Source organism: Onychomys torridus, chromosome 21 (genome assembly GCF_903995425.1).
Source record: "Onychomys torridus chromosome 21, mOncTor1.1, whole genome shotgun sequence".
Lineage (NCBI taxonomy): Eukaryota > Metazoa > Chordata > Mammalia > Rodentia > Cricetidae > Onychomys > Onychomys torridus.
In genome coordinates this window covers 33,991,706-34,006,227 of record NC_050463.1, presented here as the reverse complement: position 1 = coordinate 34,006,227, position 14,522 = coordinate 33,991,706, and the positions used below count along the sequence as shown (strand labels likewise).

Genomic DNA, 14,522 nt, shown 5'->3' with positions numbered 1-14,522 from the left:
TGAAATATACTCAGACCTAACGTAGGGAGCTGAAATTGCTGAAAAAAATGCACAACATCTAATTAATATGTATTTTGTGTTTTGATGGTTTAACCATATGAGTTGCACAGAAATTAGAAAATTGTTAAGCCAGTGAATAAGAGAAAGATTTTTTTTAAAAGCTGTTTCAGCTACATAGGATCAGAAAAGAATCCCAACCCCGTGTGTCCCCCACCCCCTTCCTCTCCCACTTCCCTCTCTGTGAGAACACTGCTGCTCTCCTGGTACCCAGGCTGGAAACTCGTGCGCTTGTCTTCCCGGGTCTCTTGTGCATCTCACCTTTGCGTAGTCTCTCAGTTTTACTTGCTTGGTCTTCTCTGAGAGTTTCGCTTGTGGCTCAGCCTGGCCCAGTTGAGACCCTCCTTTCTCTGTCATCTGAGTGGAAGTCTGCACCCCTACACCCCAGTTTTAGTCCTTTGTGGTGGTATTGTGTTCTCCAAAATATTGTGCACCCTAATAAACTTATCTGGGGTCAGAGAACAGAACAGCCACTAGATACAGAGGCTAGAAAATGGTGGCACTCACGCCTTTAATCCTAGCATTCCAGAGGCAGAGATCCCCCTAGATCTCTGTGAGTTCAAGGCCACATTGGAAACAGCCAGGCATGGTGACTCATGCCTTTAATCCCAGGAAGTGATGGCAAAACGAGAAAGATATATAAGGCGTGAAGGCTTGTTCTGCCTCTCTGATCTTCCAGCGTTCACCCCAATACCTGGCCCCAGGTTTGATTTTATTAATCAGACCTGTTAAGATTCGTGCTACACTTCTTTGTTACCGTTCCTGTGCTCCCCCTCTGGCTGGGCTAACCGACTAGGCCCCCGTTTCCAGCCTGTTATCAGTCACACTGTTTGAGGGAACCGAGCTAAAACGTGTCTCTTGTCCCTCTCTAGTCACACCTCTTAGTAGCTCCCTCTAACCCCTAAAGTGTTTGGAGTGGCTCAAGTCTCTTGTTAGAGGTTTTGTTCTGTTTTGTTTGTCTTTAATAGAGAACCAAGTGTGGTGGGTTACTTTTTCCCCCATTTTTTAGTGTATGAATGTTTTACCTGCATGTACATATGTGCACCACGTGCATGTCAAGTGTCTGAGGAGGCCAGATGAAGGCATCAGATCTCCTAGAACAGGAGTTAAGGGTGGTCGTGAGCTGCCATGTGGGTGCTAGGAACCGCACCTGGGTCCTCTCAAGAGCAGCAGATGCTCAGCCAGCTCTCCAGCCCTCTTCTAGCCTTCTGATACTGCCTCCACCTACTGGCTCCTAATCAGACTCCACTGCTCGCACTTTCCGAGTATGAGATGTGCTGACATCTCAGGGCTTCTGAATCTGCACTGTGGTTTTCCACCCCAGCGCATGTTGCTGATAGCACGTCTCTCCTCTTGAAAGGGCATACTCCTGTATCCCTTACCTGCTGAAATCCAATTCAGTCCTCATGTCCCCACTCACATTTCACCTTGTTCTAAAGGCCAGTGTAGATTATCTGAAGGGAACCTTTGCCTTTTTCGGCCTCTTTCATGGTTTGTGACACACTATGCCTTTAGTGATTGTCTTCTGTCCCTTCCTCAGTTGTAAACACTCAAAGGGCAAACTCAACTGTAAGAGTCTCATCATTTTTATGTATTTATTTTAATTTTACATATGTGGGGTGTTTCGCTTGTGCATATGACTGTATTCCATGTGTGCCTGGTGCCTGCCGAGACCAGAAGAGGCTGTCAGATCCCCTGGAGCTAGAATTACAGATGGTTGTGAGTCACCACGTGGGGGCTGGGACTCAAACCTGAGTCCTCTGGAAGATGAACCCGTGTTCCTAACTGCGGAGCTGTCTGTCTCTCCTGCCCCTTCTTGTCATTTTTATAGCACCAAGAATAGTGAGTGCGATATACAGGTTCAACCAGTTGAGTCATAATATTTGCTGACTGCCTTATTATAGGCGCATTCTGAAAGCGCTTTAAGTGAGGGAAAGAGCAGAGCTGTGAAGAACGGCCCTTAGCTCACAGATGAGAAGAGTGTGCTGACTAAGGTCCTTTGACTCCTGGAGCAGGGAGTGGTTAGAGAGCGGTAAGGAGCAGCTGTGAGAACTTGAGAGTTTGTGCCCTGTGTGGAGGAGTCTGGAGTCCAGCTAGAACGCTTCCTTCTTACATCTAAAATGACGCCAGTCAGTGTCATACGATGTGAGTTTTAGACCCTACCTTGAGAAATTGTAGGGCTGGAGGAGAGATGGCTCCGTGGGTAAGAGCGCTGTTCCCAGCCCCCGGAGCAGGTGGCTCACAGCAGCCTGTAATCGCAGCCCCTGGGGATTCAGTGCCCTCTTCCGGCCTTCGGCACCTTTTACACATCTGTGGCTCAACTGTGTGCGTGAGAGCGCAAACAAACAATCTTTTAAGAAGGAACTGAGGTGTTTGGATTGCAGGAACTCTAGAGTAGACTCTGGAGTACTTTGGAGCAGCACAGCATTCGATGACAGGTTTTGTGTCTTTCCAGCAGTTTCCTGAAGCTGACTTTCTCCGTGCTGGCCAGCTGTTGACCTGTCTGTGCTCTGTGTTCCGTTGCAGATGGAGTGGATGGAAAACAGGCACGCAGAACCAATTCCAGCACCCCTTTAGGGGAGCTTTTTGACCATGGCCTGGATAGTTGGTCATGTGTTTACTTTGTTGTGACTGTGTACTCCATCTTCGGACGCGGACCGACCGGCGTCAGTGTTTTCGTCCTTTACCTCCTGCTCTGGGTAGTTCTGTTTTCTTTCATCCTGTCTCACTGGGAAAAGTATAACACAGGCATTCTTTTCCTGCCATGGGGCTATGACATTAGCCAAGTGGTAAGTACACGTTCTGCCCTGAATGCTCTGCATGTTTTGGAGTGTTTACTTAATCTCTCACTCTGTTAGGCATTAGCAAGTCAGAACTGATGTGGGAGAGGTGGCTTGGGAGAGTTAAAATCATTGGCTCTTTTTTCAGAGGCCCCAGGTTCAATGCCAGCACCTACATGGCAGCTTACAACTGTCTGTAATTCCAGTTCTAGGGGCTCTGATGCCCTCTTTTGGCCTCCCTGGGCACCAGGCAGTCGTGGTATAGAGACATACAGATAGGCAAATCACACATAAAATTAAAAATTTTTTTTTAAAAAATAAAGATTAAAAAAGAAAGAGAATTGATGTTCTAACATTTTCTTTTCCTGGGATGGAGATGTGACATGTGCTGGAGTAATTGCCCAACATGTAAAAGTCCGTAAGATCTGTTCCTAGCACCATTGGATTCTTTTTTTTTTCTTGTTTTTTGTTTGTGTTTTTGTTTTTTGAGATAGTGTTTCTCTGTGTAGTCCTGGCTGTTATGGAACTCACTCTGTAGACCAGACTGGCCTTGATCTCACAGAGATCTGTCTGCCTCTGCCTCCTGAAGGCTGGGACAAAAGACTGGGCCGCCACCACCCCGGACATCATTGGTTTCAAACATACAAAGTAAAACGTGACAGTGAACCTTTAATGGACTTAGTCAGTCCTTAGCTTTAGAAGTTATCCACACATGGCCTTCTTTTACAGGAAATGTGGTTAAGTATTTTGTAGTGTATCTCTAAATGATAAATTCTTTAAAAATGTTATAATTACAATGCCATTATTTATGTTCAAATTCAATAACTTAATGTTCTTAAATATGGCTTAGTTAGACATGTTGATTTTTATTTTATGTTCTGGAGAAAGTGCACATAGGACTGGATTGTTGGCCCTTTGTCCTCCTTGCTGACTTCATTGAGCAGAGAGCTTTGTCTCGTTGCATAGACCTGTGTTAATTCTCTGCCTTGACCTCTCAGCCTCTTGTGCTGCCCTTTCTCCGTCTGCCATAAGAAGCCAGTAAAGAAACCGGAAGCTGCGTGTGTTTGCTGATGGAGTTGGTTAGGTGGGCAAACCGAGTCCTCCTATGATGTCACCAGTTTGTGAGCTGCCTTTACAGGGCTCCAGAGGGTGACCACTTGCCTGCACTGCCTACATGGCAGCTGTTTAATGGCAGTATTAGAGGGGGAGAAGATTTTCCGCAGAGCAGATTGAAGCACTTTTTTGTAATCATTTTGATTAGACTTAATGATGCGTAACGCGCTGCTGGCTTCCTTATTGTTCAGCTGTTGATGCCGCCTTGTTCTGTCTGTGTTTCCTTCCAGACTATTTCTTTTGTCTACATAGTGACTGCAGTGGTGGGAGTTGAGGCCTGGTATGAACCTTTCCTGTTTAATTTCTTATATAGAGACCTATTCACTGCAATGATTATTGGTAAGGAGCTCCATGTCGAAGCCTGTTTTAACCATCACTTTGTTACCTACCAAAAGCCAGTGTTTGACCATAGCAAGTGATAACACTCTTTCCTTGTTCTCCAGCAGGCAGACCAGCCCTACAGCCCTACAGGGTTTCCACCAAAACAAGGGGGGTTTGTTGTTGAGCAGAAGGCTTTTCCTAATCGGACAGAAATGCCAGAGTAGATCAGCACACGAGCTTTGTAAAGTTGCTCTCCCGTGTAGTCTGGACTGTATCGGAGGACCTACATTTAGTGGATTTCAAGTTGAAAATTGTTCATTTGAAAGAGTAGATGAAATATGGAGACTTTCATGACAAATGAAGCCTCTCTTCCCCGTGGGTACCTTGGTGCCCTGAACACTGGGAGTTTGGGGTATGGTTACCACTCTTGCGCCCTGTCTGTTACTCCTAAGAAGGCAATCTTCACGGTAAACAGAAGCCACCACACCTACCTACTCCACCCTGTCCCGTCCCTCTGTTCGCAGGGGCTCCTGTCCACCCCATCACTTCAGCCCCATTTTTTTTTTCTTTCTGTTTCTTTGAGGCAGGATTTTATGTAACCAAGGCCTTGAACTCCTGATCCTCCTGCCTCCGCCTCCCAAGTGCTGGGATTAGAGATGTGTGTTCCCACGCCTGGCTTAAGTGTCCATTAAAGCACAAGGTTAACGTTTAAAAATACCTCAGACGGTAGATGTTTCTGTATTCTTTAAATTTAACATTTAAATATAAAATGTAGCAAACCTCCATGGGACAAGCTGCTTGGCTGAGAGTCACTAAATGGTAGGAGAGGAAAAGTGACTTTCAAATAAGCCACTTTATACAGATAAACATTTGGTAGGCAAAGTAGTGCTTTCTGAGTGTGGCCCAGACCACGGAAAGGTCTGTGCCTATCAGCAGTTCCTAAGCCTTATGTAGTTGCTATCCTTTACCGAGGTTCACCAGCAAGAACAGGCAGGACTGTGTTTAGATAGCGCCACAGCTCAATAGCCTGTGTGTGCATTGTATGTTCATAGACCGTGAGTGTCTTTCCTAGCACCCTTGCCTTTTTCTGCTTTCCAAACTGCTAGTGAGGTCCTGTGCACAGTCCACTGCCCTCCCACACCTCCCCGGGCTAAGTCAAGAGGGAATGCGAGCCCGTCAGGAAGCGTACAGCGTCCGGCTGTCCCTGCTACAGTGATGCCGAAAGGGTTCACGTATTGTATGTCAGTCAGTGTTTGCTCTCCACCTAGTGTGCTCAGACATTGCTGATCTTTGTTTAGCCGTTCGTTCAGCAGGCAGGTAGAGGGTCAAAGGTGACGATGAAAATACCATGTGAAGTCAAAATGATGACTGCAGATGGGGTCTGATAATAAAGAAGAATAGGTTTACAAATTATTTATTTAATACGTATACAGTGTTCTGCCTGCAGGCCAGAAGAGGGCGCCAGATCTCACTGTAGATGGTTCTGAGCCATCATGTGGGTGCTGGGAATTGAACTCAGGACCTCTGGAAGAGCAGCCAGTGCCCTTAACCTCTGAGCCATCTCTCCAGCTCAGAAGTATAACTTTTATTCTAGATATTCTCCTTTTCCCTTAGCCATTGTTAGTTTTTGTTTGTTATATATTTATGTGTGTGTGTGTGTGTGTGTGAGAGAGAGAGAGGACAACTCTCCTTCACCATGATAGAACTCTGGTTGTGGGGCTTGGCAAATATCTTTACCCACTAAGCCATCTCTCCAGCCTTATTCTTAGCTTTAATTTATGGCTTAGAAAAGCATGCATCATTTTATCACCTTGTTTGTAGCTCCCCCTCTGTGGGTGTCCTGTCTCCCCCACCACACACACACACATTCACACTTGTTAGTACATCCATGATAGTGTCTAAGGGGTTTCCTCATTTCTTCTTCCAGCTTCCTGATTCTTTAGTGTATAGATAGACTGGCGTGTTTCAGTCAGTGTGTGGATCGTCTCCAGGATTTTGATCTTGCACACATTGCTGTAGTGAATAGTTTTATGCATGTGCCTTTTCATATTTTTGGCCAGGCTAGTGTGATAGAGATTCCTGATATTTTTTGTGTTGCTGGGTGATGGTGGTGGCAGCGGCGGCGGCGGCAGCAGTGGCGCATGCCTTTAATCCTAGCACTTGGGAGGTAGAGGCAGGAGGATCTCTGAGTTCGAGCCCAGCCTGGTCTACAAAGCGAGTTCCAGGAAATGCGCAAAGCTACACAGAGAAACCCTGTCTCGAAACACCACCCCCTCCAAAAATAAAGGATACTTTTTGTGGCCACAAAATTATATCTCATTTCACTTTTTTAAAATGAGTTATCTGGGACTGGAGAGATGGCTCAGAGGTTAAGAGCACTGGCTGCTCTCTTCCAGAGGTCCTGAGTTCAATTCCCAGCACCCACATGGTGGCTCACAACCATCTGTAACAAGATCTGGTGCCCTCTTCTGGCTTGCAGTCATACAGGCTGATACATAATAAATAAATAAATCTTTAAAAAAAATGAGTTATCTGATTTTTCTGTAGCAGTTGCATTATCTGGCCTTAAGTCTGGCCTTAAATTATGGCAATATGAAAAGCAGGTTTGCATATATGGGTTCCACCTCCATTGTGTACTTGAAATTTACAGTTTAAGAGATAAGTCTTTGACAGTTAAGTGGTTTTTTTGTTTGTTTGTTTGTTTGGGGTTTTTTTTTTTTGTTTGTTTGTTTTGAGTCAGGGTTTCTCTGTGTAGCTTTGCATCTTTCCTGAATCTCACTCTGTAGACCAGGCTGGCCTCGAACTCAGAGATCCACCTGCCTCTGGAGTGCTGGGATTAAAGGTGTGTGCCACCACCGCCTGGCCAGTTAAGTGTTCTTTAGAGAACACAGAATCAATTCCACTTTGAGAATAAATAAAGGTGGTTTTTTTTCCTTTGGTAACTTACGTAGAACACAGACTGTCTACATGCTTGATGTGCTTAGATTTCAAGAGACTAGTTCCTGGGGGCAGAGAATGTTAAGCTCTGAAAAGCAGCTCTAGAACTTAGCAAATGATGGGGTGTGACAGGGTGGCTGTGCCGTAGGGCCCCAGTCGGTGGGCTTTCTCAGCATTCCACACATTGTCTTTAGGTTTGAGGTAAATAAACGTTGCATGGATAGGGTGGGGAAGAGAGAAACGGAAGATTCTAGGAAGAATAAAGATAAACAGGAAGCAGCAGATCCCGAGTGGTGTCTGCCCCCCTCCCCCCTTGGAGTAGCTCACATAGATTTCCAGTCTGCTCTGCTGGGGCGCTGCTCCGGTGTCTGTATGTAACAGTCCATGCAGTTTTCAAGCTCTGTGCGGTTGGTACTACTATTTTCCAAAAATGAAGGCCGAGTTGCCCAGAGTGTCCTGTTTCTGTGAGCAGTTGATGGCAAACCGAAGTGAAGACCAGGCTGGTCACTCAGACTGTCACAGACTGTACTGCCCCTCTCTCACCTGTAACTGCTCTTTAGACAAGGAGTTTTGCTTTAGTAATAAGCTTGAACATGAAGACTACTGGCCCTAAAATACCAGACTTTTTCATGGACACAGTTACTGTAAAATAATCATTCTTGAAATTCATAATAATTTAATATTCTTCTTTTTAGGCTGTGCATTATGTGTGACTCTTCCAATGAGTTTATTAAACTTTTTTAGGTAAGTATTTTTTTTTCTTTTTAAGTTACGGGGGGAAAAAGGCAATCTTTAACAGTCGTATTGATAGAATTTAAGGAACTGTTTAATTTTTTTGTTGTTTGTTTTGTTTTTTTGGACAGGGTTTCTCTGTGTAGCCCTGGCTGTCCTGGAACTCACTCTGTGGACCAGGCTGGCTTTGAACTCACAGAGATCTACCTGCCTCTGCCTCCTGAGTTCTGGGATTAAAGGTGCACCATCAGTCCCGGCTAAGTGTTTACTTTTGTGATTTGGACTATTTGAAAAGGTTTAAAAGCCTCTTTCAGATCTAGAGTGGGCAAGGGATAATTGAGGTTGTCTCTGTTGGCTAATGTAGTCAGCTCAGCTGTACTATAAAACGGTCAGGTCTTTTGTGAAGGTTTTGGGCTCGGCCGTCTTCAAGCTTGTCACTTTTGTGAGTGAATCGCCCTATAAGGAGTGGGTATTTTCTTGTGAAGTATTGACTTGTTCACATTCTTGTTACGGAGAATCACAGGGTAGATAATGAGGTAACACTTCTGAGTGTGTCTGGGTTAGGAACGAACTTCATGCTGCCGTCCTCACATAAGAGGTTGGGCAGCTGTTCCTGCCTTTGGGGAATTGTTTCTGAGGTAGGATGGAGGTGGACTTCCTATTCCGATTTGTCCATACCCCATCTTTGCTGGCTGGCCTGCCTTGCCTTGTTTTGCCCTTGTTCTTTCACATCTTAGTAATTGTGACTGGCTGTTTCCTCTGCTCCTGTTATTTTACCTTGTTCTTCCTACTTAGTCCCTTAGTGCTCAGGTCTGTCTACGGCTTCTTCTCCATGTCCAGACAAGCTCTGTATAGCTTCTGTCGTGATGATGTCATCTATAGAACTGGTACATTTTAAGTCAGATGTGGGCCACACTCATAGTCGAAGCACTTCGGAGGCTGAGGCTAGCCAGCCTGGGCTATGTACTGAGTACCAGGTCTGCCAACAGTACACAATAAGACCCCATCTTTAAAAAAAAAAAAAAACTCGGGAGGCAGAGGCAGGTGGATCTCTGTGAGTTCAATGACAGCCTGGTCTACAAAGCGAGTTCCAGGACAGCCTCCTAAGCTACAGAGAAACCCTGTCTCAAAAAACCAAAATAAATAGATGAATGAATGAATGAATAAAAATAAAAAGTGATAGCATTTACAATTGGCAAGCCATACTGATCATTGGAGTCATTTCCTCCTCTTATAGATGAGGCTTTGATTGGCCATACACTGTCCAAGGTAATGTGATCAATAACTAAACCAAGACTAGAACAGGAACCCTGTTCACATGAGCAAGCATGCTGGATTACTCCCAGTGTACTTAGAGACTTCAAGAGGTGCTGGCTGTCTCTCTTCAGGGTCTTTTTATTTTTTTTTTTTAAGATTCATTTGTGTATTCTATTTGTTTTATTCATTCATTTTATTTATTTGTTTGTTTGTTTATTGTGCATACAGTGTTCTGTCTGCATGTATGTCTGCAGGCCAGAAGAGGGCACCAGATCTCATTACAGGTGGTTGTGAGCCACCATGTGGTTGCTGGGAATTGAACTCAGGACCTTTGGGAGAGCAGCCAGTGCTCTTAACCTCTGAGCCATCTCTCCAGCCCCTCTCTTCAGGGTCTTTTGTGTGAAATATATCTGCCCTGTCCGTATCCCTTTAAATTTTTTTTTATATGTATGGATTTTGCTTGCATGTATGACTTTGTACCACATGCATTCCTGTTGCCCAGGGAGACCAGACGAGGGTATTAGATCCCCTGGAACTGGAGTTACAGATGGTTGTGAGCCTCCATGTAGGTACTGGGAACCAAACTCAGTCCCCTGGATGAATAGTCAGGACTTTTAATCTCCAAGCCAGTAGTTTCTCAACCTTTCTAATGCCGAGACCCTTTAGTACAGTTCCTCATGTTTTGGTGACCCCCAAACATAAAATTGTTTTCTTTGCTACTTCATATCTGTAATTTTGCTGCTGTTAGGAATCATCATGTAAATATCTGGTAGGTGACCTCTGTGAAGGGGTCACCCCCCACAAAGGGGTCGTGACCTACAAGTTGAGAACCACTGCTCTAAGCCATCTCTCTAACCCCGTTCTTTCCATTCTTACTTTAGCTGTTGACTGTTTGGTTTAAAAAGTAAGAAAGGGGCCAGGCATGGTAGTACATTACTTTAATCCCAGCACCCTGGAGACGGCGGCAGGTGGATCTACATAGTGAGTCCTAGGCCAGCCAGGGCTACCTAGTGAGACCCTGTCTAAAATAGAGAAACGGAGGACAGAGCGGGATTGATCAAGCAGAACCTCAGTTGTAATCCTGGCCCTGGTAGCAATGAGTAAATTTAGAGCATTTCATCTTAACTCAGGCTGTCTTTAAAGTGGGGCTAATGGTGTTGGTTCTGTGTGCTGTAGGACTGTAGGTGTACATTAGGGATACATGTGAAAGGAGTTTGGAGACGGTAAGTGCTAGGTGTGTGTCTTAGATGTAATGGTGTCTGTATTGATCTTGCAGAAGTTATAAAAGCAACACCCTGAAGCACAGTTCCGTCTACGAAGCCATGGTCCCTCTCTTCTCCCCGGGTTTGCTCTTCATTTTGTCTACAGTGTGGATCCTCCGCTCTCCTTCAGATATTTTAGAAATCCATCCTAGAATATTCTACTTCATGGTTGGAACAGCTTTTGCCAATATTACAGTAAGACTTTTTCTTTTTAAAAAATCAGATAAGCCTGATGTGGTAGCTTATGCCTATAATTCAAGTCCAGCCTGGGCTACATGAGACCACAACTCACAAAACCAAAATAACAGAACAAAAAAAGAATCAAAGCAGCTTTGAAAGGTGCTTATTGCTGATTGGAAGTCGGAGGTCAGAGGTTGTCATTCCATGAAGAAGTTCTCCTGTGTCAAGGCTTAGGAGGCTGTTTGGAAATTTGTTCTTCACATGGCATAGTTTTAAAATTGGGAGCGCCTTCTCTTTTCTCAGCTGTCACTGTGAGGAAATACCTTCCGTGGCATCTAGGTCCGTTCCTTTCTCAGCCCGTAGCAGGGAACCTGACGGCCACTTAAGGAAGGGTCCGTTTGCTGTCAGAAGGGAGAGAATGGCGTCAGGTCACAGTGTGGGTCAGTTGCAGCTGCCGTGAGGAAGCAGCTAGGGACTGTGCTCGGCTCACCTCTTTCTTTCTATTCAGTCCAGGACTCCAGCGCATGGATAGTGCTGCCCACATAGAGAGTGGGTCCTCCCTCCTCCTTTAAACCTCTCTGGAAACTCCTCCACAGACATGCCCAGAGGTGTGTTTCCGAGACCATTCTAAATCTAGTCCAGCTCCTAGTGGAGATTAACCAGCATGACAGCCTTACACGTCCCCAGATCAGTGCTTCAAGGGTGGGGTCGGGCCAGCTGGGGCCCTGAGCCATTGAGAGCTATTGACAACAGTCTTGAAAGCTTTGTAAGTGTGGCCAGTTTGGGAAGTGCTTTCTAACCAATGCCCCTCTTTCCTTCCCCTCTTTGCTTCTCCCAAGTGTAAGCTAATCGTTTGCCAAATGAGCAGCACACGGTGCCCGACTTTGAACTGGTTGCTGCTTCCTCTCTTCCTGGTTGTGAGCACAGTGAGCATGGGTGCGGCAGCCTCCCACCTGGAGAGTCTTCTCCTTCACGGGCTCACGGCAGCCTTCACTCTGGCTCACATCCACTACGGAATACAAGTGGTGAGTACTGGAGAGCGGAACAGGAATATAGACTGGGGGGCAGCTGCAGAGGAGGCTGGCTTAGTGTGACAGCTAGGAATGTGGCGGAGACAGGTTTGGGTGACATGTAAGTGTGTAATTTCAGACGCTTTTCTAATGATTATACCAACTGCAGATTGGTATATCTTATTTTAAATCGTTATATAAGCCATTTTCTTGTTGAGGAAACACTGTCTGTGCTTTTCACTATATGAGACCAGGTAATCCGGTTAGTTTCTGTTTCTTTAGTCCTAGGACATTTTTATTGCTTACTAATTTAATTTGGGGAAAACATTGGTTTATAGTCCTCTCCGGTCTGTTCCTAATCCTGTGAGAAATGGAGTAGGGTTTCTGTGGCCGTGATAAACACTATCACCAAAAGCAGGAAAGAAAGGGTTTATTTCCGCCTACAGTTTTATATCACAGTCCATCATCAAAGGAAGTCAGGGCAGGAGCCTGGAGCAAGAGCCGAAGCAGAGGCCATGGAGGAACACTGGTCACTGGTTCGTTCCCCGTGGTTTGCTCAGTCTGCTTTCTTATAGCACCCAGGACTGCCTATCTGTCCGTGGGTGGCACCACCCTCTATAGGCTGGAACCTCCCACGTCATTAATCAAGAAAGGGAACCGCGGGCTTGCCCACAGGCCAGTCTGATGGGGGCGTTTTCTCGGTTGAGGTTCCTCTTCCCAGATGACTCTCCCTTGTGTCAGCTTTCGAAAACAAAACAGCCGCTGGCCAGCTCGGGCAGACTAGAATTTTAGACTGGAGGAAGTCATTTGCAATATTTCAGTTTTTATCTCAGGAGCCTTTACATTTATCAGCGAATAATGTATTTGTATAATGTATTAGTATTTTCAGGAGTGGCAGAGCACCACTGTCAGTACTAAGGACGAAGAAGCCGGGAGATAGCTGAGGCTAACCTGGGCTTCGTGGCAGAACCCCGTCTCCAGAAACCACAAGCATAAACAAGTACTTTGTATGCCCACTGCTCTCCTCCCGAGTAAGAGTCTCGTCAGGATGAGTGGACGACGATGTCAGACCGTGTGCCTCTCTCCCTCGCACCCCAACAGCTTTTTAGTTTTCTAGTTATTTTTACATATTTCCGTCATTGCTGCATAGTAGTCGACCAGGGAGCGCACCAGTAGTACCCAGTTTACTAGTCCTCATGGGTTGATCTTGTTTCCCTAGTGACTGAGTTTTTACACCCTTAGTGTGAAGGAGTGGAGACACTTGTCTGTGATTGGATAACCGCAGGGATGGGTGTGTCCTGGGCATCCACACTGCTGCTCTAGCGCCTGCTCCCTGAGTTTGGTCTGAAAGGAGCCCTGCTGAGGGTCAGTTTGACGACAAAACATCCTCATTTCTGGATTAGTGTTGTGAGAAAGAAACCTGATGAACTGGTGTCAGATAATTGTTTATATTTATTTTTAAAGATTCATTATATGCTTTCGGCCAATTTTCTTGGCCATTAGCTTGCTCTTTCATTGATCATATGGGTGATAGAATGCTATTGCCAGTGTCTTGTTATTTCAAAACAAAGTCTCGCTATGTAGTGTGGTCTTAGTTGGTCTAGAACTGGCTGGAGACCAGACAGGCCGGGAGGCACGGAGCTCTGCCTCACGTGCCTCTGTCTCCTGAGAGCTGGCGTGAAGGTGTGCCACCACACCTGGCTAGAATCGTCTCTTTAGAAACTGCATTTCCACCAAAACACATCCCTTTTGTGTGTGTGGAGTTGTAATGTGAGTGTAGGGCCTGTGGAAGCCAGAGGAGGGAATCAGGTGCTGTGGGTCTGTGGGGTTGAGTTACCGGCAGTTATGAGCTGCCAGTGTGGGTCTGGGAACTGAACTCTGGTCTTCTGTAAGCATAGTACACGTTCTTAACCACTGTGCCCTCTCTCCAGCCCCAGTACCAATATTTTTTCCAGTGCTGAGGATTGAACCAAGTGTCTTACACGTGCTACGTGAGCATTTTACTCACTGATCCCACTGCAGCCTTCAGTCTTTTTACATTATAAAAGTGGTATCCTGGGTTGGGGATTTAGCTCAGTGGTAGAACGCCCCTGGGTTCGCTCCTCAGCTCAAAAAAAAAAAAAAAAAAAAAAAAGTAGTGCACATTTATTAGTAAAATCTGGACACTAGGGCCTGTGAGATGCTCAGCAGGTGAGGCCTGCAAGCCTGGTAACATGCATTTGATCCTGGAACCCCCATAAAGATGGATGGAGAGAACTGACTCCACAGGGTTGTCGTCTGACCTCTACATGTCCACATGTGTGACATAGCACACATGTACTATGCACATATCCAGTACTAATAAATAAAAACGAAATTCTCATGGAGTCAGTAAAGTGGCTGCTTGTTCCCAAGCCTCCAAACCTCCTGGTGGAAGGAGAGAGCCGGTCCCTGCACCCGGTCATCTGACCTCACATGCACACGGTGACACACATGTGCCCCTCTCCCCACGTAAATCTAAAAAGAAAATGGGGAGCCGGAGAGATGGCTCAGTGGACCAGATGACCTGGGGTCAGTTCCCAGCATCCACGTGAAGGCTCAGCCATCTATAACTCCGGTTCCAGGGGACCATATATATGCCTTCTTCCGGACTTCTTGGGCACTGAACACAAATGGTGAGCAAACATACATGTAAGCAATACCCACAGACAAAAATAATCAAACTTAAAAAATAAAGGATAATTTTAAGTAATCTAGAGAATAAACATGCTAACAGGAAGAACATCCTTCCTGTCCATCTTTGTGCAATTTACTGCTTCTAACCAGAAACCACAAAGTCTTGACTTACACATAAATGAAAAGTATCGAAGAATTGTCTCTTGCCGGGGATACCC

At 45.6% G+C, this 14,522-nt stretch overlaps 1 protein-coding gene across 1 annotated transcript in view; it reads left to right on the top strand.

Moving 5' to 3' along the window:
* The window catches only part of Selenoi (selenoprotein I), a 35,410-nt gene that overhangs the window by 18,511 nt on the left and 2,377 nt on the right, over nucleotides 1-14,522 (top strand). The window contains exons 5-9 of the mRNA XM_036170694.1: nucleotides 2,584-2,846; nucleotides 4,181-4,289; nucleotides 7,904-7,952; nucleotides 10,474-10,654; nucleotides 11,479-11,664. Coding sequence (XP_036026587.1) covers nucleotides 2,584-2,846; nucleotides 4,181-4,289; nucleotides 7,904-7,952; nucleotides 10,474-10,654; nucleotides 11,479-11,664 — 788 coding nt within the window. The remainder of the gene's footprint in view (nucleotides 1-2,583; nucleotides 2,847-4,180; nucleotides 4,290-7,903; nucleotides 7,953-10,473; nucleotides 10,655-11,478; nucleotides 11,665-14,522) is intronic.